Below are 26,405 nucleotides of genomic sequence, written 5' to 3' on the forward strand. Positions count from 1 at the left end.
TTAACAAGGCTGTCTTTAGATGGTAATAAATCTTGCAAGATTATAAAAAGTGGGTACTCTCATATTATGTCAGAAGATAATTTGGTATAATCCTTCTAGAATGTTGCTTAAGCACACATGGTATATATCCCAAAGCCTGAGGTTCATAATCTTTAACATAGGGATTTTACTTTTAAGAACTCATCCCAAAGAAACAAGTGATAAAAATAATGACAGAGAAATGAAAATGTTCATCATAGCATAAAATCAGAAGATATAAAAAATATTGAATTAAGATAAGTGTCCAGAGAATGGAAATATTTAGGTTAAAAAAAAAAAGGTTAACATTCATTTATTGGACTATTGGGCAGTCATAAAAATATCTTCAAACATTTAATCATATTATAACAAAATAGTAACGTACAAGCAGGATACAAATTTATATGCTGTATAATTCTAATTATACAAAATATATATTCTCTATTTACTTTTGATACCTTTTATACACACAAAGAGTCACATGCAGGTCTAAGACCATGCCTCCCTTAGGTTTTCTTCTACCATCATGTAGGGCTGAAGGAAAAGCCAAGCTTTGGGGCTAAGACTTAATTTCCATAGATCTTCTCACCTCTATCTACAGTTGTCAATAAGGAACCCTAGGCAAAGCCTTCTCTATCCCCAAATACACTACCTGCCACCACTATCTGCCTTGAATTCACTAAATCTAACCTCATTTGGCCTTTTAACCTAATTTATGTGAGTCGCCATAAGAGCCCTAACTTATCATGTCAATGAGAGTTTTCCATGAAATTGTCCTACTCTCAAGCAAATTATGAACTATTTTTAAAAAGAAAAGGTTTAAAACCAAAAAGTGAACCAGTAACAAGTTTGCAGATTTAAAGTGAAATTAACTGGCAGATTTGAAAAAAAAAAAACACAAAATACAGCTAAAGAGTTTAGTGCCACCTCTCTATTCTCTATCTCACCTTTTATAGACTCTCACTCTCTTCTCCATGTCCACTTACCTCTTCCACAGTCCCCCCTCAAGCTGTATCTCTGTACTGTACTCTGAGTAAATCTGTCATCTTAACAGTCCAATTTTCTAATTCCTTCTAAAGAATACCTCACTGTATGAGGGTCCTCTTATTAGCAAAACCAGGTAAAGACAGTACGAGAAGTTATATAACAGACCAATTTCAGACACAAATACAGATTTTAAAAACAAAAATAAATCAGTAGAATGAATAAAGCAGCACACAAAAGGTTGGAAATATCCTAGGTATCAAAAGGTTAGACATTTGATAAAATTGATCACCATTTATGATATTAGTTTATTAAGCGGCTCCTTAACCTGATAACTTCACAGTCCATGGCAAAATATTCCCTTTAAAATTAGGAACAAGACAAAGACACTCATTCTCACCACTTCTATTGAACTTTTTTATGGTAAAACATTTAAGATCAGTGTAAGACATTAGGATTTTTCAAGATGAAATAAAACTGCCATCATTTGAACAGTCTACACATAAAACTCGAAAGATTTAAACAAATATTAGAATTATTAAGAGATTAGTGAGGTTGCTGAAAATAAGATAAACACTTAAAAATCAACTGCATTGCTATATACAAGAAACAGAAAATTTAATAAAAATGCAAGCAGCTAAAAGAGCAACAAAAATGTAAACTACTCAGAATCTAAGAAGAGACATTACATATTACATATCTTATAAAGAAATATAAGATCTCTGTGAATAAAACTATAAAACTTTATTTAAATACATTAAAAAAGACCTAAATTGAAGGAGACGTAGCATATATGAGAATAGAAACATTTAAAATGACAAAAATAACAGTCTCAAATTAATCTCCACAACATTTTTCAGGGATTTTTTTTTTTCCCCTTTTTCGGCCTCACCCGCAACATATAGAAGTTCACAGATCTGGGACTGAATCAGAGGCACATCTGTGACCTATGCCACATCTGCGGCAACACCAGATCCTGAAACCTGGGCCGGACATCAAACTGGCAATGCCACACAGACAAGCCAGATCGTTAACCCACTGCACCATAGTGGGAACTCCAGATTTTTTCAGGGATCTTGATAGCTAGTTACATTATATTGAGGAGCAAAGGACCAACATTATTGAAAACACTGTTGGAGAAGAATATGGTAAAAACACCTGTCATATGAGTTATCAGGACTCACTATAAAGCTACAATAATTAATACAGTGTTGTTATTACAGAGATTTTTTAAAAATTACCCAAAGTAAATGGACCCACTTAAATATGAACCCATACATAGATGTACTAATAAATGTCAGAGATGACATTGTAGATCACTGAGAAGTGGAGTGATTATTAGCACGATATGTAGTACTAAGATTAATAACCATATTTTTTTAAATTGATGAATTTTCTTCAGAGCAAATAAAAATAACTATTGCATAGATTAAAGACTCATATGTGGAAGTCAAAACTATACACTTTGATGAAAATACAGGAAAATCTTTATAAGTTCAAAATAACCTAGGACTGCTTTTGTTTGGCAGCACCTGCAGCTTGTGGAAGTTTCCCAGCAAGGGATCTAACTGGCACCACAGCAGTGACAACACCAGGTCCTTAACCACTAGGCCACCAGGGAACAATAGAATTTCTTAAACAAGACAGAATAAGCACTAAATTGAAGAGAAAATACTGAGCAATTCAACAATATTACAATGAAAACTTCATTTTTCAAAAGACACCACAGAATAAGGAAAAATAAAAGCCATAAGCAAGAAGATATTTGCAACAATCATAATTGATAGTTCAGAATGTTGGTTGATCTCCAAACTCACTTCCTCTTTAGGGAAATAGACACATATCTCCCAATATTTGGGGGCACATATTTCCCAATCTTCTTTGCAGTTAGATAACATGTGGCCAAATAACTGAGTTATGACCAATGACATGCCAGCAGAATGTTATGTACCATTTCTAAGTCTTATTAATAAAAACTTCTTCCTAAATGTGATTCTCTAGGACCTTTTCCCTTTCTTCCTGGCTAGAGTAGCGATGATTCCAGCACAGCTCTGGGAGCCACATTTAAAGCTAGTGGATCCAAAAAATGAAAGGAACCTAGATCTCTAAATCACCGCTTGGAAGTTGAAAATCCAAGTAACATAACATTGAACTGTTATATAAATAAGAAATAAGTCATGTTAAGCCTCGAAGATTTATGGTTTATGTAACACAGAAGCTGATATTATATTAAATAATAACCAAAGATTAGTTTCCAAAATAAAGAATTTCAACAAAGAGGTAAATATTTTAACAGAAAAACTGGCAAAGGACACAAACAGGTATTGCACATAAGATAAACCTAAGATGCTCAAGCTCATTAGATATCAAAGAAATAAAAAATGAAACAAGAATGAGAAATCATTCTATCTCTTAGGAATGCAATTAAGAAGTCTATAATTTGAAACAGCCACTTTGGCAAATAATTTGGCATTTTCTTGTAAGCCTGAATATTTGCATATTCATGGCAGGTGATTTCACCCTTAGCAATATATCCTAGAGAAAGTCTTGCATATGTGTGCCAGGAGGCATGTACTAGAAAGTTCACAGCAGGAATGTGTGAATATTCCCATAGTTAAAAAGTTAAAACAAAAAATGTTCGTTGAAAAGAAGAGTGGATAAATTGTAGCTTATTCATGCAATAGACTCTTGCACAGAAGGAGAAAAGAATTATAGCTATGCTTCAATAAGTTATCCTACAAAAATAAAATTCAAAGAAATTGCAAAGTACAATATACATAGAGTACGGTATGGCTAAGGTTTAAATTAAAAAGCAATATAAAAAATAACATTATTTGGAGTTCCCATCGTGGTGCAGTGGTTAACGAATTCGACTAGGAACCATGAGGTTGCAGTTTCGATCCCTGGCCTTGCTCAGTGGGTTAACGATCTGGCATTGCCGTGAGCTGTGGTGTAGGTCGCAGATGCGGCTCATCCCACGTTGCTGTGGCTCTGGCGTAGGATGGCAGCTACAGCTCCGATTAGACCCCTAGCCTGGGAAACTTCATATGCTGCATGAGCAGCCCAAGAAATGGCAAGAAGACAAAAAAACAAAAAACAAAACCATAATATTATTTAACAAAACATAGTTTATTTATTTATTTATTTATTGTCTTTTTGCTATTTCTTGGGCCGCTTCTGCGGCATATGGAGGTTCCCAGGCTAGGGGTCCAATCAGAGCTGTAGCCACCAGCCTACGCCAGAGCCACAGCAAGGCGGAATCCGAGCTGTGTCTGCAACCTACACCACAGCTCACGGCAACGCCGGACTGTTAACTCACTGAGCAAGGGCAGGGATCGAACCCGCAACCTCATGGTTTCTAGTCGGATTCGTTAACCACTGTGCCACGACGGGAACTCCTCCCAAAACATAGTTTATAGGAAGGAATTAATAAACACAAGTCCAAGAACGTGATTATCTTTAGGGACAAGAAGTAAGATGGGATTAGAGAGACACACACAGGTAGCATCGAGAATACTGCAGACAGTTAGTTATACACTCATTACATTTACTTTTTTGTAGATTTCAAATATTTAGTGCTGAAGATTTTTGAAAAGAGAATGAGAACATAAGGTAAAACAATATACAAAAAGACAATTCACTACCACTTGGGAAGGAAGGACTAGAGTATCAGTGAAAAGAAATAAAAATTAACAATCCTCTGGTTAAAATGAACAACCTTGTGATCTGCTGTTAGCCACAAGGAGTGTATCTCATTCACAGATAAATATAGTAATTTTAAGGCTTAGGTATCTCTCTTGTCCTTGACTGCAAGATATTCCTCCAAGGCAAGAAACAGCACTTCCACATGGAAAACAAACAATCACTCTGAGATAAGAATAGGCAGCCATTCTAAATTCAGCTAGTTAAGAGCAGGGTGCTAGGAAATCAAAGGTCACAAGTTTCAATCCCATATGAACCAATTAGCTTTGTCCTTTTCTATGGCAAACACTGTCAGCTGGCTTACCAATAATTCAGATTATAAGTGAGATCAGGAAAAAGAGAAGACAAGTCACCACCGATACAGAAAAAATCCTTCAAATTTGCCAAAGAAGTGTTTTTTTAGGACCTAAGATTTATTGCTCTAAATGTCCACCATGTATTACCTCCTATAATCCTCAAAAAAGTTCCTAACAGGTAAGTCGTATTATAATATCCATTTTTCAAATGATGAAACTGAGACTCAGAGAAGTTAAGTAAATTGTTCAAAGCAACACAAATAAGAGACATAGATTAAATAATTTAGGGTGTTATTTACTACTCTATAAATATACTCCCACCCAAAATCATGCACTGAGAAGTACTACTATAAGCATTTGAAAAAAATATTTAAGGATATGAAAAATGTAAGAAAGAAGAAAATCTTCCTACTATTTCCCCTCAACTGTATAATACATTTGCTCACTCTCTTTATAATCAAGGATGGTCTTTGGATCAGCTACAATAGCAACATCTGAGAAGGTATAAGACATGCAGAATCTCGGACCCCAATCCAGACCTACTACATCCAGATCAAAAACTGTTTTACAACAATGCCACCTACCTCCAACTCCATGTCACTTAGATGCATATTCAAATCTGAGAAGCACTCACTTAGACTATTCTCAATAGCCAAGATGCACCACAACTTTTCTCAATCTGGCCCTATGCTAATTCACTTCTTATAAGAATATAGAAACTCCTAAATAATTTTCAAACTGACATATTCTACTTTCTCTGTGAAAAGTTTGGCATCCCTACTCCTCTACATATACATTCTCTCTGCAAAGCGTCTTTCCACAAACTCATACTTTATTCATGTTTCCATTATAATACATTTTATAATATTTTCCTATCTGTATAGCCATTAATGAGATTCATAAGAACAGACTGTCTTATTTGCACTAAATCTATTACCTAGAATACAAGAGTTTAATAAATATTGACTATATAACTGAATAATGAATGAATAGATGGAAGGACGGATGGATGGATAAATAAGTCTAGTTGGACTGCATCCTGAAAAAGAGTTTTAGTATTGACATTAAGAAGGATATGTTACTAATTGGTAGCATTTTGAGTCATCCATTGAATGTATGCTCCATGAGTGCAAAGACCGGGTTTTGTCCTCTATAGTTTCCTATCACAAACAACAGTGCCTAATACACGGTAGGATATCATCAATTATTTGTAAAATATGTTTAGGTATATAAATTAATAAAGAGTTCTGATAAATAGGATGATAACTGTATTTGACTATAATATTTTAATGAAAATGTCCTTAATACATGAAAAATCAACTTTCATTTCAAAATCCTATTTTTAAACATCTACATCAGTCTTCCATATAATAGAAGAGTCATTATTTAATCAGTCCATAAAATGTATGTATCTTAAGGTCATCTCATTAGCTACACAAAAATTTTCATCCAGAGAAGCATATTCAACAATATCTAACTAGTATTCACCCATCTTACTTTCAAACTCCAGTTACAAAGAGCAGGAATAGAAAAATCATTTTCTCTTTCATTGCCTCAGCCTGAATTTCCTCAAAGGTGAATGTAAATACCCAACTGACCACTCCTGAAAACCTTTATTTCACAGCTGTATCCAGTATGCCATTCTAGCACTTAATATTTACAAAAAACATATAAATATGTTTTATACATTTATACATAAATTTAAATATACTTAATAATACCTGTCTTAATTACCCCACTAATGAATCTAATAATCAAGCTCAAGAGATAACAAATAGCACTCCGCAATTAATTGATGCAGACTTAGGAAAGCCTAGGTCAGATTCTGAAAAATATAGGGAGTATATATACTCCACTCCTTATAAACATAAAATATATCACAATACTTTTTAATGTAAATTATTTAATTTACATATAAAATACTAATATTTATTACAAAAAGGATTAAATAAATCTATATTTTTTGAAAAATCACTCTTATCAACAGTTATTATTTGTCACTTTTCTCTGTTAACAATCATAATTTTAAAGGCATGGGATACATAATCACTGGATATTATGTCTTCATTGCCTGGAATGAATCCATTCAAACTATGCCACAGAAAGAGGAGAAATATGCTTAGCTAAATTTTGGAAATTTGGAAGAAAAATGGCCAAGTTATATATACATATAAATCCTAAGCTGAAATTTACATATACAATAAATTTCATGACTTATTGTTACATCCCTTGAAATTAATACTCCAGAAGCATAACTTCGCTAATAGTATGAGTAACCTGGTACACTAAAACACATGTATTAAAAGGAAGTAACGATTCTGGTGGGGAAAAAAAGGTGACATAGGAGAAGGTAGCTTCCCCGTCTGCCCACAAAGTTCAACTACTTAACAGGTGCTCCAAGAACAAAAACAGCACCAGGAGATCATTAGGGTACACTTAGTAAGTTTTAGCAACACAATGGAACAAATAACCAAATAACTTCATAAAAAGAAGAAAGACAACTTCATTTTGCCTGTATCATTCCAGACTATACGCCAACATTGTTTAGCACCAGGAAGGAACATCCAAGCTAGAAAAATTTCCTTTCACCAAGAAAGAAAGAGCAAAATGAATAACCAGCTTCTACAGCCTCTTGAAGCACATACAAAAGTTCAGCTTCAGTTTCACCCCACTCCAACCAGCAAAGCTGAGACATACTGAGCCAGCTAGTAACAGAGAAGAAAAGCACAGATATTTTTAGCAGATAGGCAACAGAGTGATGGGTAGTTCACAGACATCTGCTCTGCAGACAATCTCAGCAGAGTTCACCACTGATGAAGCCACGAATTCACTGAGGATCCTTGCAGATCCCAACAGATTTTGTTCCACAGGTTTCTGAGTTAGCTGGTGCCAGCAGCCTGAGTTCCTCTCCACTCCATCTGCACCACCTCCCCTAAGTCCTGCTGAAGCCAGGAAGCACATCAAGCCACCCTTTCTGCTGTTACACAATTATAAGACACCAGTTTCATAAACCTCACTTAGCCCATACCAGAATCTAGAGCCACACCCACAGCCAGCTTGAGCTTTCGCAATTGTATGAGTACAAGTTGCCAGCCTAAGCCAATGGGTGCCATTTTCATACTCCCTCTGCCATACTCAGGTCACCAGTATCTCCCTGAAAGAAGATTTGTGAACATATCTTGTGCCCTAGGTTTTGCAGCTGCTGCCCAGGGAATGCCCCTCTTTATCACTTGACTCTGGTGGCCAGTGTGGTTTGCATCCATGGGTCCAATAGGATGGTAGCAAACAGAAACAGTTCTTAACTGGCTATCCTTCAAGTGCTTAGTAGAGAGGGAGCAGAAAGAAATGTTCTTCTATCAGTCTCTGAAAGAGGTCTATGTGCATACTTCAAAAGCGGCTGCCTGAGGGTCTGACTTCCTAGGAGTTTGCATATGGGTGCTGACTGAAATCCTCCCTTACGGGGCACTGACAGATCTCAGCACACTCTCAACTACTGGGAGCCAAGAATAAAGAAGGATGTTTTGACAATCAGAAAAGTCTGAGAGATAATCAAAAGCTAGCATCAGGTGAGTCAAGTTTCACCTCCTGACTCCACTTCTGTCTAGGAGAGGTGGCTGTTTTATTTAATGTGTGGAAACTAACATAGAGTCAAGGGAAATGAAAACAACAACAACAACAAAACAAGGAATATATTCAAAATGCAAGGACAATATAAAACCCCAGAAATAGATCTTAATGGAGGTAAGTGATTTACCTGAAAAAGAACTCAAAATAATAGCCATAAACAAACTACAGAGCTAAAGATACATCAACTGAACCGAAAAATACACCAGAACAATTCAACAGAAGATTAGATGAAGCAAAAGAAAGGATCAGCAAACTCAAAAGACAGAGGAGTGGAATTTGTCCAATCAGAGGAGCAAAAGAAAAAAAAAAGAATGAAAAGGAGTGAAGATAGCTTAAGGAACTTATGGGATACCATCAAGTAGGATAATATTCACATTACAGGAATCCCAGAAAGAGAAAAGAGGGAGACTGAAAAATTGACTGAAAAATTCCCTAAGCTTGAAGTTCCCACTGTGGCTCAATGGGATCGGTGGCCTCTTGGGAGCACTGGGTTGCAGGTTTGATCCCTGCCTGGCACAGTGGGTTAAGGATTCAGGTTGCCACAGTGGTAGCTTAGGTCATGACTGAAGCTCAGATATGATCTCTGGCCTGGCAGGGGAAATAAAAAATGAAGAAAAAGAAAATTCCCTAATCTGAGAAGGAAACAGACACCCAGTTCCAGGAGACCCAGAGAGTTCCAAATAGGTGAGCACAGAGACTCATATAAAAACACATTGTAATTAAATTGTCAAAAGTTAAGACAGGAGAAAATCTTAACGGCACCAAGACAGGAGTTTCCTTCATGGCTCACCAGTTAACAAACCCGACTAGAATCCATGAAGATGTAGGCTCAATCCCTGGTCTTGCTCAGTGGGTTAAGGATCCAGCGTTGCTATGATCTGTGGTGTAGGACACAGACACAGCTTGGATCTGGCATTGTTGTGGCTATGACATAGGCCAGTGGCTATAGCTCTGATCTGACCCCAAGCCTGGGAACTTTCATGTGCTGCAGGTGTGGCCCTAAAAAGCAAAACAAAAACAAAAAAGCAGCAAGACAAAAACAACTTGTTAGGTACAAAGGAATCCCCATAAGACTATGAGCAGATTTTTCAGCAAAAACTTTACAGCCAGAAGGGAGTGGCACAGCATGTGGAAAATGGTGAAAGAAAAAAACTGCCACTTATGAATACTCTACCCATAAAGTTGTCCTTCAGAATTGAAGGAGAGATAACGAGGTTTCCAGAGAAGCAAATGCTGAAAGAGTTCATCACCAGGACCAGCCTTACAAGAAATGTTAAAGGTTTTCCTTAAAGCTGAAACGAAAGGATGATAATTAATAAAAGGAAAAGATACAAAAGTATCAATCTCGCTGGTAAAAAATATGTAGTTAAATTCAAATACCCTAATTTTGTAAAGATGGAATATAAATCATATAAATCCAGTATGAAGGTTAAAACACAAAAGTAGTAATAATAACTTACAATAACTAGCTAAGGGATATATAAATTCTGATATCAAAAACATAAAAAGTGGGGAGCAAATAAAAATACAGAACGTTACTAAGTGTTCTAACTAAAGTTGTTATCAGCTTAATATAAAGTGTTATAAATAAAAGATGCTTATGGAGTTCCTTCTGTGGTACAGCAGATTAAGGATTCAGTGTTGTCTCTGAGGCAGTGTGGCTTTGATTCCTAGCCTAGTACTGTGGGTTAGGATCCAGCATTGCCGCAGCTGTAGCATAAACTACAGCTGCAGCTCAGATTCAATCCCTGGCCTGGGAGCGTCCCCATGCTACAGACGAGGCTGAAAAACAAAGAAAAATAAGATGTTTTATAAGCCTAATGATAATCACAAATCAAAATCTATACTAGATACACAAAATACAGAGAGATAATAAGCATCTACTACAGAAAACTATCAAATCACAAAGAAAGAGACAAAAAGAAAAAAGGAACAAAGCAATCTCAAAAGGGCCAGAAAACAACTAACAAAATAGCAATTGCAAGTCAGTAAATATCAATAATTCCTTGGAGATAAAAAGACTAAATTGTCCATTTAATTCTCTATATCAAAAGATTTAGAATAGAAGATCCCTTGTGGATGAGTGGGTTGTAACTGCTGTCGTTCAGGTCGATGGTAAGGTATGGGTTCCATCCCTGGTGCAGGAACTTCTGCATGCCATGGATGCAGACAAAAGAAGGAAGGAAGAGAGGATGAAGGGAGAAGAGAAGAGAAGAGGACAAGCAAGTAGTCGAACAGATTAAAAAAAAAAAAAAAAAAAAAAAAAAACACCAAACTATATGGTACTTACAACATTAAAACAGACTCACTTCAGGAGTTCTTGTCATGGTGCAGCAGAAACGAATCCGACTAGAAACCATGAGGTTGTGGGTTTGATCCCTGGCCTCACTCAGTAGGTTAAGGATCCAGCATTGTCGTGAGCTGTGGTGTAGGTCGAAGATGCAACTTGGATCTGGCGTTGCTGTGGCTCTGATAGAGACTGGCAGCTACAGCTCCAATTAGACCCCTAGTCTTGGAACCTCCATATGCTGCGGGTGTGGCGCTATAAAGACAAAAGAAAAAAACAACAACAACACACTTCAAATTTAAAGTCACACCGTCTGAATTTCACATGTGAAGAGATGTAAAAAGATAATTCCATGCAATCGAAACAAAAATGTGTGGGGGTAGCTATAATTATATTCTAAAATACACTTCTATCCAAAGACTGCAAAAAAGAGAAAAGTAAGTTCATTATATAATGATAAAGGGGTCAATACAACACAAAGATATATCATTTGTAAATATTTGTGCACCCAACAAAGAAGCATCTAAACATAAAAGGGAAAACTGACAGACTTGAAGGGAGAAATATATAACAATATAATAACAGTAAGGGATTCAATACCCCACTTTCAACAGTGGATAAATTATCCAGACAAAAAGCCAAAGGGAAACATTGAATTTAGATGATACCTTAGATCAGAAGAACCTAAATTATTATTGTTCTATGATGTTTAACATGTTTTGTCAAAAATACTAAAAACTGGGAGTTCCCGTCATGGTTCAGTGGTTAACGAACCCAACTAGGAACCAAGAGGTTGCGGGTTCGATCCCTCGTGGGATCCAGCTTAATGGGTTAAGGATCCAGCTTTGCCATGAGCTGTGGTGCAGGTCCCAGATGTGGCTCAGATCCCGTGTTGCTGTGGCTCTGGCATAGGCCAGCAGAAAATTCAATTTTGACCTCTAGCCTGGGAACCTCCATATGCCATGGGAGTGGCCCAAGAAAACGGCAAAAAGACAAAAAAAAAAAAATTCTCATCAAAAGAAAAAAATTGTAATTGTGTGAAGTAAAAGATGTTAACTAAACTTATTGTGGTAATCATTTTGATATATATATACATATATAAAACAATTATGTTGTACACCTTAAACTAACACAGTGTTATATATTAATTACATCACAATAAAAATAGGAGGAAATTAAAACAAGTAAAATCAGACAAAACAGACTTTAAGACAAAAATTGTCACTATAAAATGACATTTTAAAATGATACATAAATCCTAAAATAAGTTATTCCAAGTATAAATATATATGCACCTAACAGCAGAGCCCCAGAATACATGAAGCAAAAATGGACAGGACTGAAGTGAGAAACAGACAAATAAAGGACAAAATACCTAACAGAAGATGAACAAGGAAATGTAAGACTTGAAGAACACTGCAAGACAAACAGAGCACCCAAACAGGACACTCCACTCAACAAAAATAGAATATACCCTATCTTTAAGAATTATGTCCTATTACCCATAATAAAGGACAAAATGAGTGAACTAAACAAAGCACGAAGGTTGAAGCAAAGAGAAAAAAAAAAACCTTTTGAAAATATGAGTCAAAAAATATACGGCACATAGTGACAAGGTCTAATATGTATGTAATTGAAATCTCACGAGGACAGGAGAGAAAGAATACACAGAGCCATATTGGAAGGGATTTTAAGCAAGACTTTTAGAAGAATGAAGAAAATCATATAAAGAAAAAACTTTATAAACTCTAAAGCACAAATAAATCAGAAAGATCACATTTAAACAAATCATATAGAAACTGCTGGAAAAAAAACTGAGAAAAATGTCAGAGCATGAAAAAGTTTCCTTCAAAGAAGCAAGAGAGAGCTAACTTGCTTCTTCAACTCAAAAATATGGAAGCCAGAGGACAACCCCTATCATCCTTAAAACACAGAGAGAAAAAGATTCTGCAATTCTATCTACCTAGAAAATATCATTCAGAAATGAAGGCAAAAAAGATATTCTCTAATAAAAATAAAATGAGAAAATTCGGAGTTCCCGTCGTGGCGCAGTGGGCAGTGGTTAACGAATCCGACTAGGAACCATGAGGTTGCGGGTTCGGTCCCTCTCCTTGCTCAGTGGGTTAACGATCCAGCGTTGCCGTGAGCTGTGGTGTAGGTTGCAGACGCGGCTTGGATCCCGAGTTGCTGTGGCTCTGGCGTAGGCCGGTGGCTACAGCTCCGATTCAACCCCTAGCCTGGGAACCTCCATATGCCACGGGAGCGGCCCAAGAAATAGCAACAACAGCAACAACAACAATAACAACAACAAAAGACAAAAAAAAAAAAAAAAGAGAGAGAGAGAGAGAGAATTCACTTTCAGCAAACTCTCACTAAACAAAATGCTTTAAAAAGTGCTTAATGCTGAAGGCAAAAGATCCTAGAGGAAAACAGAATTGAAGAAAAGAATGAAGAACTGGGGAGTTCCTGTCATGGCTCAGTGGTTAACAAATCCGCATCCTCATGGATCATAGTACTAGTACTACTAGTACTGTTACCCAACTGGTATCCATGAAGATGCAGGTTCGATCCCTGGCCTTGCTCAGTGGGTTAAGGATCTGACATTGCTGTGAGCTGTGGTGCAGGTCGCAGACACAGCTTGCATCTCACATTTCCATGGCTATGGTAAGCCAGAAGCAACAGTTCCAATTCGACTCCTAGCCTGGGAACTTCCATATGCTGTGGGTGAAGCCCTAAAAAAAAACAAACAAAAAAAAATTAAGAACTTTCAAAAGTAAGTGAGGAAATAAAAGTTAGAATGTATTCAGTTCCTTGTATAAAAAATTAAATACACTCTGATGTTAAGTAGGTTATTTAAAATATACTCTAAAAAGCCAAAAGAGTGGGAAGTTCCATCAGTTGAGAAGATTCCTATCAGATTAAATCTCCTTCAAATAACTTTTTAAACTCTGAGCAAAATGAAAAATAAATAAATATAAAAAAAACGCTGCCTGAAGACAACAGAAAATGGTCAAACACAAGAACAATCTAGATAAGAACCGATACTGGGAAAACAATAACACTAAGTTTCTCAGTTTTGTGAATTTTTATCTGAAAGAGTTTCATAACAGACATGATGTGGGGAGGCTAGAATTCCAATAGAAACTTGTAATTTTACTGGCTTAAAGAACTATAGGACAGGGACTTCCCATTGTGGCTCAGCAGTAACAAACATGACTAGTAACCATGAGGATGTGGATTTGAGCGCTGGCCTTGCTCAATGGGTTAAATATCCTGTGTTGCCTTGAGCTATGGTGTAGGTCACAGACATGGCTCAGATCCTGGTTGTTGTAGGCTGTGGCTATGGCCAGGAGCTGAAGCTCCGATTCGACCTCTAGCTGGGGAACTTCCATATGCCGTGAGTGCAGTCTAAAAAAAACTAAAGAACAAAACAAAACAAAACAAAACAAACAAACAAAAAGGACAGGAGTTCCCGTCGTGGCGCAGTGGTTAACGAATCCAACTAGGAACCTTGAGGTTGCGGGTTCGGTCCCTGCCCTTGCTCAGTGGGTTAACGATCCAGCGTTGCCGTGAGCTGTGGTGTAGGTTGCAGACTCGGCTCGGATCCTGCGTTGCTGTGGCTCTGGCGTAGGCCAGTGGCTACAGCTCCGATTTGACCCCTAGCCTGGGAACCTCCATATGCCGCAGGAGCGGCCCAAAAAAAATAGCAAAAAGACAAAAAAAAAAAAGGACAAAGTTCGGATCTACCACAGCAGCTAGAAAGAACAGAAATTCCAGAAGAGTGAAAGCCAAAATTATACAAAACTATGACTGACAGCTGAAGCATTCACACACTGTGCAGACTTCTAAGCAATCCAGATAAAGTTAAAATAACTTGAAAGCAATTCACCTCTTTCCACACGAAGGAAAACAAGGCTTGGAGTTTAAGTCTAACTTATTTAAATACTGAGAAGAGGGAGTGGGAGGGAAGAAGAGAGAGAAAGACAGCTCAGAACTTATGAGTAATACCACAGAAACCAGAGTCTCTCTAAAATATCTATTACTATATAAATAATCCAAAATTATTAGACATAGAGAAAACATTAATATATGACCAATATTCAAAAGCAAAGGAAAACAACTAAGTCATTAAATCCAAGGAGACCCAAAGATATAATTAAAATATAATGATCTTTTTTTGCTTTTTAGGGCTGAACTCACAGCATATGGAAGTTAGCAGGCTAGGGGTGGAATCGGAGCAACAGCTGCCGGCCTACATCACAGCCAGAGCAACACAGGATCCGAGCCACATCTGCAAGCTACACTACAACTCATGGCAATGCCAGATCCCTGACCCACCCAGTGAGGCCAGGGATCAAACCCTCATCCTCATGGATACTAGTCAGATTCGTTTCCATTGCGCCACAACAGGAACTCTTAAAATATAATGATTTTACAGAATCTATTTTAAATACTATAATAGAGACATAAAGAAAAATATGTAAGATATTAGCATATAGAAAAACTCCACAGATATATACATATTTATAATAATAATTCAAATGAAAAAATCTGGAACAGAAATAAACAATATCTGAAGAATAATTAACAGAAAAAACAATAGAAAACTGAAGATAACAGAAATGTCAGTTAACTGGAATAAAAATTAAAATAAATTATATAATCTAAAAAATACAGATGAAAAGATCGAAAAAATAAAGAGAGACATTGATTTTTGGAACACGGAAAAGTCTAACATAAGTGAAATGGGAATCTCAAAAGGAGAAAAGAGAGAAGTTGGAAAAATGTAGGAGAAAATAACATCAAAAACCTCCTCAATTCAGTAAAAAAAAATATTATTTACAAAAATCTAGAAGCTTATCAAACTGCAAGGATGACTGCAATGAAAATCACAGTTGAGAATATCATAGTTAAAATGCCTAAAACCAAAGGTAAAATACTGGGGAAAAAAAGTCAGACAAAACTGACAGATGACATTTAAGTGAACAATAAAAACAATTCCCACATTGTTAAAAACACTGGAGTCTAGAAGATGGAAAAGTGACATTTTAAAATTTTTTTGAAAAATATATAGTTAATTAACCCAAAAGGAAGGAAGAAAACTAAAACAGAGAAACAAAAAACAGGTCAAATGGAAAACAAATGGTAATATGGTACACCTAAACCCAGCCATATTAATAATTATATTAAACTTAAATGGATTAACCCTGCAATGAAAAGGAAAAAACTGTCCCAAGGAATAAAAAAAATAGGATCTAACCAGGTACACTTTAAATACATAGTTAAAGACACCTATAGGTGAAAATTTAAAGGATGGAAAAACATATTACCATGTAAAATGTAGCCATTAATACACTGTTTGGCTATATTAACACCATAAAATTAGATTTCAAATAAAGAGAATATTAGTATAGTTAAAAGGGACATTTTGCAATGGCAAAGGGTTTAATTAATCAGAAAGACATGACAATCATAAAACACCACAAAACGGCTTTAAAATATATGAAGCAAAAATTGACAAAATTAAAGGGAGAAACAGAAAAATCTATAATCATACTGAAATGTTTTAACAACTCTCAGCTACTGATAGAAAAACTAATTTAAAAATTAAGGATAAAAATCACTAAAGACAGAAGATCTGAACACTGCCAACCACAATGACAATTAATACTGATATTTAAGGACCACTCTGCCCAATAGCTGCAGAATACAAATTATTTTCAGGTACAAGTAGTATATTCATCAAAACTATATGCTGAGCCATACAATAAATTTCAATAAAATTTCCAAATACAGTAATCTTACAGAGTACTATCTCTGACCATAATAGAAGTATACCAGAAATGAATGAAATAAAATACACAGGGAAAAAAACAAATATTTCAAAAGTAAACACTACACTTCCAAATAACTAAAGGGGTAAAAACAACATTACAAGGGAAATTGGAAACATTTCTAACTAAATAATTATTTGTAAAATTGACAAGCTGATACTAAAAGTTCTATAAAAGGAGCAGAGCAAGAATACACAGAGCATTCTTGAAAAAGAACAAAGTTACCTCTACTACCCTCATTTCAAGAGTTCCTATAAAGCAATATATCTTAGTGGGTATTTTTCTGGACTCTATTCTGTTCTATCGATTATTTGGTCAATCATTATACCAATACCACACAATCTTGGCTTTTTAGCTTGATAAATATGTCTCAAAATCAGTGTATAACTCCTCCAACTTTATTTTTTATGAAACTTGATATTTGTCTTTTAGATTTTTCCCTTGTATTTCCCGATAAATTTTAGAATAGGCTTGTATTTATCTAAAGAAATACAGCCTCCTAGAATTTTCATTGTGATTACATAATAGATCAATTTGGAGAGAACTGATATTTTGACAATATTGCATCTTCTGATTCATGAATTTTAGCACAGCTGTCCACCTGAATCTGTCTTTTAATTCCACTTTTGCATGTCTTGTAACTCTTCAGTGTTTAGGTCTGGTGCATATTTTGTCAAATTTTTCCTTAATTATTACATAAGTTTTGATGTTATTATAAATGGTCTTTTAAACTTCAATTTCTAATTATGTGTTTCTAATATTTAGAAATATAATTGACTGTTGAATACTGATGTTATATCTTGCAACACTGCTAAATTTACTTACTATTTCTAGGAGCTTCATCATAGACTCAGTAGGCTTTCTATACGGATGCTCAGGTTCTGTGAATAAAAAGAGTTTTACTTCCTTATTTCTAATTGGTATGATTTTATTTGTTTCTTGCCTTATTGTACTAGTTAGACTCTCCAGTACACTGTTGAATAAAAATGACTTGTTCCTTATCTTAGAAGGAAAGCATTCAGTGTTTAATAAGCAAGAAATAATATGTCTTACACAATCTCTTCTAGTGATGTGAAAAAGAGAGAATACTTTGCAAGTCATATTAGGACATTAGCATCACCTTAATATCAAAAATGCTAACAAGAAACCTTCAAAAAAAGTACAGCCCAATATCCCTCATAAATACAGATGCAAAAATCCTAAGCAAGATATAAGCAAATTGAGTTCCATAATATATAAAAATAAAAAACATTACAGTGAAGATATGTTTATGTCAAAAGTACAAAACTGAATTAATAGGTGAAAAGCAATCAATGTAATTAACCTTGTTAAAAGAATGAGAAAAGCCCATAGCATGACCTTAAAAGGTACATTGTGTAAATCAATACTTGTTCATGAAAAGACTTTCATCAAAATATAAATAGATCAAAACTTCATAATATGATAACAGATATTTACAAAAAAAAACACATAGCAATAGAGTGTTTAAATGTGAAATAGTGTAAGTTTCAAAAACAGCAAAACTAATCTATGATGATAGAAGTCAAAACAATGGTTACTTTGTAAGGGTAGCTACTAATTAGGACCACTAAGGAAGTTTATTGAATAATGGTAATAGTCTATATCTTGATCTGTGTGGTATTTATATGGATGTGCTAATCTGTAAAATGTTATTGAATTATACACTTAAGGTTTGTACACTTTACTATCTGTATGTCGCACTTCAATAAGATTGTTTACAAAAAATTTCAACAGTGTTTTTCATGAAACTATAAATTTTCCTTAAAGTTATATATCTAAGTGCTATCTGCCAACATGGCCACCACACTTTAAAGAACAGTAAGAAAGTAAATCTATCAAATATAAAGACATTACAAAGCTATAATAATTAAGATGATGTAACAGTGTCTAGTAATACAGAGAATACAAAGTCTAGAAAGAAACTCACAAATATATTGAACTAATACATATGAAAGAGCCCAGCACTATACAAGAAAAAAAGGGGGATAATTCAATGGGTTGAACCAGAAAAACTGGCTATTATTTGGAGACAAATAAATAAAAATGTAACCTTACTTTATACTGTACATGAAACACAATTCCAAATGAATTGTGAATATAAATGCATAAGCAGAGCTTTAAAACCTTTTGAAGAAAACAGAGGTGCACATATCTCTGGATTGGGAGTAGGGAAGGATTTCTTAAATGAGATACCAATGCACTAACTTTAAGAATTTCTGTTCATCATATGACACATTAAAGAAAATGAAAAGACAAGATAAACACTGAGAGAAGATACTGTCACACATTTAACTTACTAGAGATTAATATCAAAACATTTTACAAACTTTCACAAATCAGTAAAAAAAAAAATCCAGTAGAAGAATGTATAAAAGACAAACAGACATTTTGCAGGGAAGGGCACTCATTTGGCTAGTAATCATTAGAAGACATATTTTATCAGTAATATATAGATGATAATCAAAATTAAATTACTTTATACTAATTCAGTTGTCAACAAACTAAGCGTGACAATACCAACTAGTGAAGAAGATGGGAGTCAACCAAATCTCTTAAACGTTGTTGGTGTGAGTAAAATTTATGAAAACTACTTTAAAAACTAACTGACCATTGCTTTGTGAAAGTAACATTTTCACACTTAAATTCAGAATTTCCATTCTGAAATACGTATTTCACCAAAATGCATGCACATGTGTACTAAGAATCATTTATACAAATGTCAACTACAGCATAACACCTGAGAGTAAAAAACTGGAAATAACTATAATACACATCTACAAAAGAAAGGACAAGTAGTTATGATATAATCATATACAATAGGATATTTTAAATCAGTAAAAACAAATGAAGTTATACCAAACTTCATAGATGAAATTTAACACAGCAATGAATCAAAATTGCCAAACCCAGAGTTCTCGTCATGGCTCAGTGGTTAATGAATCTGACTAGCATCCATGAGGATGCACGTTCGATCCCTGGTCCTCCTCTGTGGGTTAAGGATCCAGCGTTGGCGTGACCTACGGGGCAGGTTGCATATGCGGCTCGGATCCTGTGTTGCTGTGGCTGTGGTGTAAGCCAGCAGCTACAGCTCCAATTCCACCCCTAGGCTGTGAACCTCCATATGCCGCAGGTAGGGCCCTAAAAAGAAAAATAAAATTGCTAAACCCCAGGCAAAAGCACATTATGATACATTTTTACAAATGACAAAACCAAAAAATAATCTATTTCCTCACAAGTTTGTATGTAATAAAACTTTCTAAAAAATAATCAAAATGATAAAAAGTTTAATGGTTACTCTGGTAGGAGAATCAAGGCACCAGAAAAGAGAGGAGGATTTAAGTAGATATAAGTTATTAGTAATTTCCTATCCTTTGATTAGCTGGTGGGACCAATAATTTAAAAAAAAACTTAAAATAAATATGCATGTAACATAAAACTATGTCATGATATAAATTTTAAGACTAATTCAATTCTATGCACCTGATGTCCAAAAATGCAATATAATATTACCAAAACAAATTTAAAAACTGTTGTCTCAATTTTGTGTGGTTAGCAAGACAAACTATTCTGGGTTGAAAAATTACTGCTAAAGGATCATTAATAAACATTTAAGCTCATAATTATATACTCATGTTAATTTCAAATTTAAAGAAAAACTAAGTGTCTTAAAAACAAATACATTTATAGGAATAAGATTTTTTTATAGTACATATTTAGACCTGAAAGTTACCTTGAAAATTACTTAAAGGAGGTACCACTGATTATTTTTATATATGACAAACTCTGCACTTGACACACATTATTTCATTAATCCTTACCAAACTCTATGACAAAGATATCATTAAGATCAAAATTTTATTCATGAAGAAAATTTGGCTAAAAGGGTTAAGAAATATGTTCAAGTTTATAGGGCTCATAATGCTATATCTTGATCTCAGGTTTATTTGAATCCTGAACCTACCCATTTATCTATACATTTGTACTACCTCACTTAACAACACAGAAAATAGGTAGAAAAGTCAAGTAATCTGCTCAAAATCATCTATCAAGGTAGTGGCAGAATTGGAACTAAAAGATATTAATTACCATACACCAGAAATTATGGAAAGTACTCTGTGAGACTTCCTATTCAATATTATTTTCATTCCATTACCCCATTCAATAAAAATGGGCATGCCCTACTAATTTCCTCTTCATTATCATATATTAGCCAAATGTTTCATCCCAATATCAGATACACAGTGTATTTCTATATATATAGTATTCATGTCTACAGATCACAACAATAGCACAATGCAAAAGTATCTGCCACGTTTATTCTAATATGTGCAAATTTATTTAAATATCTGTGTTTTAGTCAATTGTAGGAGACAATTTCATATGATATTATAGTAGGTAACAGGTTAAGAAAATGTCTCTCACCTGTTCTGAGTGGTCTGAATCACATTCTTGAGGCAAAGGACAGAGCGCTTCTTTTGATTCCTGAAGCTTTTCTTTTAATTTAACATTTTCTTGCTCTTTTTGAAACAGCTGATCCTGAAGTTGAACAACACTTTGTCGGAGCTTAGCTTCACTTGCCTTTGTGGTTTCAAAACAAATGTGTAACTCATTGTAAAGCTGTTTCAAAAAATACATCCCAATTTATTAGTAATAAATCAGATATGTTTGTGTATATATATATATTCAATCATACATATGGTCTATATATGACACAGTTTTCACCCTCAAGTTACTTCAATAGTCTAAGAGAAAAAAACAATATATATCGGAGTTCCCGTCACGGCGCAGTGGAAATGAATCCAACTAGGAACCATGAGGTTGCAGGTTCGATCCCTGGCCTCACTCAGTGGATTAAGGATCTGGCATTGTCATGAATTGTGGTGTAGGTCGCAGACTCAGATCAGATCTGGCATTGCTGTGGCTGTGGCTTATATTTATATATAAGCACACAGAAAACTAAATGATATAATAATGTATCAATATGAAACTCCACATGATGTTAAAAATACAATATGTTTTATTAACCAGTTGTAATATAGGAAAAATGTGCTAAAATTCTAAGGAGGATGCAAACATTTAAGATAGCTATATTAATCTTGGAGGGCTTGATGAAAAAGAAAGGACATGAATTGAGCCATGATAGCATTATAGAGAATGAAAACAGAGTCATCCTTAAGATAGAAGAAATATATTTAAAAAATTATGTACAGTGGTATGAAGAAACAGAAAGGAACATAAGATATATCAGCCTAATTGGATTCAATATATACATTTGAAAAAAAAGAGAAAAACTTTGAGAGTTCATTAAGGTTGACTGATATATTTCCATTTAGTGTAAATTAGCATCTACCGCCAAAGTTGGGGAGAAGCAGCAGAAGGAATAATAAGAGCTAAGCAATAAGACTGTAGATGGAAGGTAAAGACTTTTGAAGGCCAAACTAGGGATGATGGACCTGCTCCAGTAGACAATAGGAAAATCACTGAAGACCTTGAACAGAGTGATAAACAGAATCAGTGTTCCAAAGTCATGACAGATAATTTTAACTTTTTAACTCGAGGTAACACGAATTAAATAAATTTAAAACTAGAGTTTATTAAAACTGTGAGACAGCATATGTTACGTAAGTGGTATTATACAGACAGTCACATATGGTAAACAATGGTATTCCTCCAATACACCCAAACTTACTTGCTGATGAAAATCCTAACTTAAAATTGTGACTTAGTGAGGAATAATTCAATTTGTCTCAGTTGATATTCATTAAAAAATTTGTAGGTGTATTTGCTGACAACATTGGGAACATGACGTCAGGATTAAGATTTGCTTTAAAAAAAAAAAAAAAGCTAATACTGAGATAGTGAGACCTTATAAGAAAGAAAAGCAAAATCCCCAAGGGTAGAATCTTAAAACTGTGTTGCTAATAACAGTAGGTTTTTGGGTTTGCTTATCCAATTCAAGACACAGAAAATCTTTGATTAGTAGGCCTTGCCTCATGGAAAGAAACTTAACTACATAAAAGTTGGCAGAGTACTCTTCTGTTTGTATGCTATAGTTTAATTTTTTTTAAGTTTAAAATGAAGTTCTCATTGTGGTTCATCAGGTCAAGAACCCAACTAGTGTCTGTGAGGAAGCGGATTCGATCCCTGGCCTCACTCAGTGGGTTAAGGATCCAGCGCTGCCACAACTCTGCTGTGTTAGGTTGCAGATGCAGCTCGAATCTGACATGGCTGTGGCTATGGCATAGTCCTGCCAGCAATGCCACAACCCTTCTGTGTTAGGTTGCAGATGTGGCTTGAATCTGACATGGCTGTGGCTATGGCATAGTCCTGCAGCCACAGCTCTGATTCTGCCCTTAGCCTGGGAACTTTCATATGCCACAGGAGTGGCCGTAAAAGGGAAAAAAAAATTTTTTTTAATAAAAAAGATTTGTGAAACCACTTTTGTAATGCTTTTTTTTAGACATATACTTTGTCCAAAAAACAATTTCCTCCAAATCACTCCTCTGACATTCAATTAGTTTAACATAACTTATTTTTTGTAAAGGATTAATACTTCTACATTATTATAGATACTTTAAATAATCCACTTCACTTTATAGTCAAAGTCTAAAAAAATTTTAAAAAGGAAGGGTTGTCTTTATGATTTGTAAAGAATCAAAGGATGTAAATATAAACTTTCCCTTCCAATTACCTTTTTACCAGGGAGTATGTCCAATGTCCTTTCCACAGCTGATACCATTGGAGAGTCTAGGAGGGAAGAGAGAGTAGGAACCTGACAGCTTGGAGGAACAATGAAGGGATCGGGGTGGGCCTTATAGTGACCTACCTGTGCCATGCTGCTACCTTCATGATTGAGTTTAGGGTAGGAAAAAAAGAGCAAAATTTGGAAACAAGAGCTAAATTGACCACAGAGAAATGAAGCTAGGATGAGTGCCAACAGCATACAGAGTCACTAACTCAGTGAAAAGATTATTTAACCCCTTTCTCTTTTATATGCTTTATTAATATGAACCAGCTTTTACTTTTTAATCAGCACAAATCTTTAGAGGAAAATATAGAACATAATATTATTAAAGAATGCATAGTTTTCAAATTATTTACCTCAATAATTTTTTAAAGTTTACAGATTTGGAATATTTGAGAATTATGAGCACAAGTAAGTATTGACAAGCTTCTTTGCCATTGTGCAAAGGGCAGGCATAATAAGAGTGCATCATCAGGAATGAGGACTGATTTACTAGCCAATAGTGCCACGGATATAGTACATTTTTCTCTTGGGTGTCATGTCTTGGGATCTTCCTTCACAAATGTAAGGCCTGGGCCTCTTTCTTCATGTAAGAAGGCTCTGTCTTAATGTCTCCTTTCTTGTCTCTTTTCTTCTCTCCCTTCTTTCTCGCTTCCATTAAAATGAAGACTAAAATCTCTCTTCTTGTGTTCTCTACTTGGCTCTGCCATTCAATTTATGCAGATGTTCTTCCTATTCAGAAGTCCTGGCTTGATCTCATATGTCTGGGTGGGCAACTCAAGACACTGAGGCAAATCTTATCATTCTCTAAAAATATGCATCCGTCAAAGCTGCAGGTAAAAAAGAACTGAAAAAGCCTGAAACAGATGACCTAGATCAGCCTAATTCTAGGAATTGGGACAAACTTTCTATTACTCCTTAAATACATTCTTAGCTCTTAATCCTAAAATACATCTCCTACTTGCCCATTTTCTTGATGGCTGATTGGACTTCACTTTCAATAAGATCATTTAGCTGTGGAGTTAAAAGTAAAGAAAGCAAAGACAGCCTTCCAGTCATTATTAATTCTAGGCCCCAGTCCACCAATAAAATTGGCTAGAAAAGCCTTCAAGGAGGTTGTCTATTTTTATCTCTAAAAAGTTTTTTGGTGACAAAACCTCAGGATAACAGAATTGTTTTTTTTTTTCTCTAGGAGATTTTACAAAGGAGGCAAAGATTTAGGATGTTCCAATTCCCTGGTTAGCCACCATCTTATTCATATCCCATAATAATAGCAGAGTGAGTAAAAAAAAAAAATAGTTATCAAGTGAGTAAATTAGGTAATATAATAAATTCATTCATCTACATAGTTTTAGGCATCCTGATTAGATATCCTTTTTATCTATTAGCAATCACAATTAGTTTCAGAAGTTTTTTTCTACAATTTCTTGCCTCTGATAGTCGAAAAATCTGGAATAGACCAGAATTTTTTATAAGATTTTGGGCTATAAAATTTTAATCACACATTCCCCTATACACTTTAGAAGTATCAACTGTGATAATCCATAAGCAATTTATTATGTTTACTATTCTTCATGTTATTTTTATTGAAGAAATTAAAGTGAAAAACAGTAAGAGGATTGCTAGGGGATAGAAAGTAAGTTATCTCCAGAAAGAGCACCCCAAACTCCAAGTCCTTTAATTTTCAGAGGCTAAGATTGAAGTACTCTTATTCTCATATTTTTATCAGTGTTTTTGAACAAGATGATATGTTATTTACCTTAACAATTTGCAAATGTATAACTTCTATGACCCAATGACTAATTTGTTCAAAGAATACAATTTTCCATGTTAGTAAGTTACTATTTGCTACTCTGAAACAATAAATTTTACCAGTGAAAACTACATGTTTATAGAAGAAAATGAGAAGAAGAGAATCTGATCCAACATGCACTTTAAATTAAAAATATGTATAACCTAACTCCTTATTTTCCTGGATTAATAATAGATTGTGTCATGTAATTATCATTAAGTAGAACAAAAAGTGATAAAATACATATTTAGTATCCCAAACATGTTAGATGGTCCAGAAGTTGAAAATGCTTACAATTCCTCTATATTTACACCATACAGAAGTATATAAATGACATGCAAAGACAGAAAAACTAATGTAATTTATATAAATGGCTACAAAATGCTCAGAGAAAGGAAATACACTAGCTTCTTTTTATTTCTCTTGATGGGTGTTTCTCTTCTAGAGGAGCCCTAAGCATTATTTGGTAGGTAATTTGTGTTTGAAACTAATGATTTGTTATGGTAATGATAATATGACTCACGTCTTTTCTGTGCTCAACATGTTAAAAATTTAAATCACATGATTATTTCAATAGAGGCAGAAAAAGCATTTGACAAAGTCCAATATCCATTCATGATAAAAACTCTCACCAAAGTGGGTATATAGAGAGAACATACCTTAACATAATTAAAGCCATTTATGACAAACACAAAGCAAATATAATACTCATTGGAGAAAAGCTGAAAGCCTTCCCACTAAAATCTGGAACAAGACAAGGATGCCCACTCTCACCACTGCTATTCAACATGGTACTGGAAGTCCTAGCCACAGCAATCCGACAAACAAAAGAAATAAAAGGCATCCAAATTGGAAGAGAAGAGGTCAAACTGTCACTGTATGCAGATGACATTGATACTACACATAGAAAACCCTAAGGACTCAATCCAAAGACTACTTGAACTGATCAACAAATTCAGCAACATAGCAGGATATTAGATTAACATTCAAAAATCAGTTGCATTTCTGTATACTCAAAATTAAATATTAGAAAAGGAATACAAAAATATAATACCTTTTAAAACTGCACCCCAATAATTCAAATACCTGGGAATACACC

The 26,405-nt window shown here is 34.7% G+C and overlaps 1 protein-coding gene across 3 annotated transcripts in view; it reads right to left on the reverse strand.

Moving 5' to 3' along the window:
* Positions 1-26,405, reverse strand: part of CNTLN (centlein) — a 324,720-nt gene that overhangs the window by 165,370 nt on the left and 132,945 nt on the right. For 2 of the 3 annotated variants that reach the window (XM_047767606.1, XM_047767604.1), the window contains exon 8: positions 21,192-21,386. The exons of the other annotated variant lie outside the window; for it this stretch is intronic. In XM_047767606.1, the coding sequence (XP_047623562.1) occupies positions 21,192-21,386 (195 nt within the window). The remainder of the gene's footprint in view (positions 1-21,191; positions 21,387-26,405) is intronic. 3 annotated transcript variants of the gene reach the window in all.

Source organism: Phacochoerus africanus, chromosome 2, assembly GCF_016906955.1.
Source record: "Phacochoerus africanus isolate WHEZ1 chromosome 2, ROS_Pafr_v1, whole genome shotgun sequence".
Taxonomy (NCBI): Eukaryota; Metazoa; Chordata; class Mammalia; order Artiodactyla; family Suidae; genus Phacochoerus; species Phacochoerus africanus.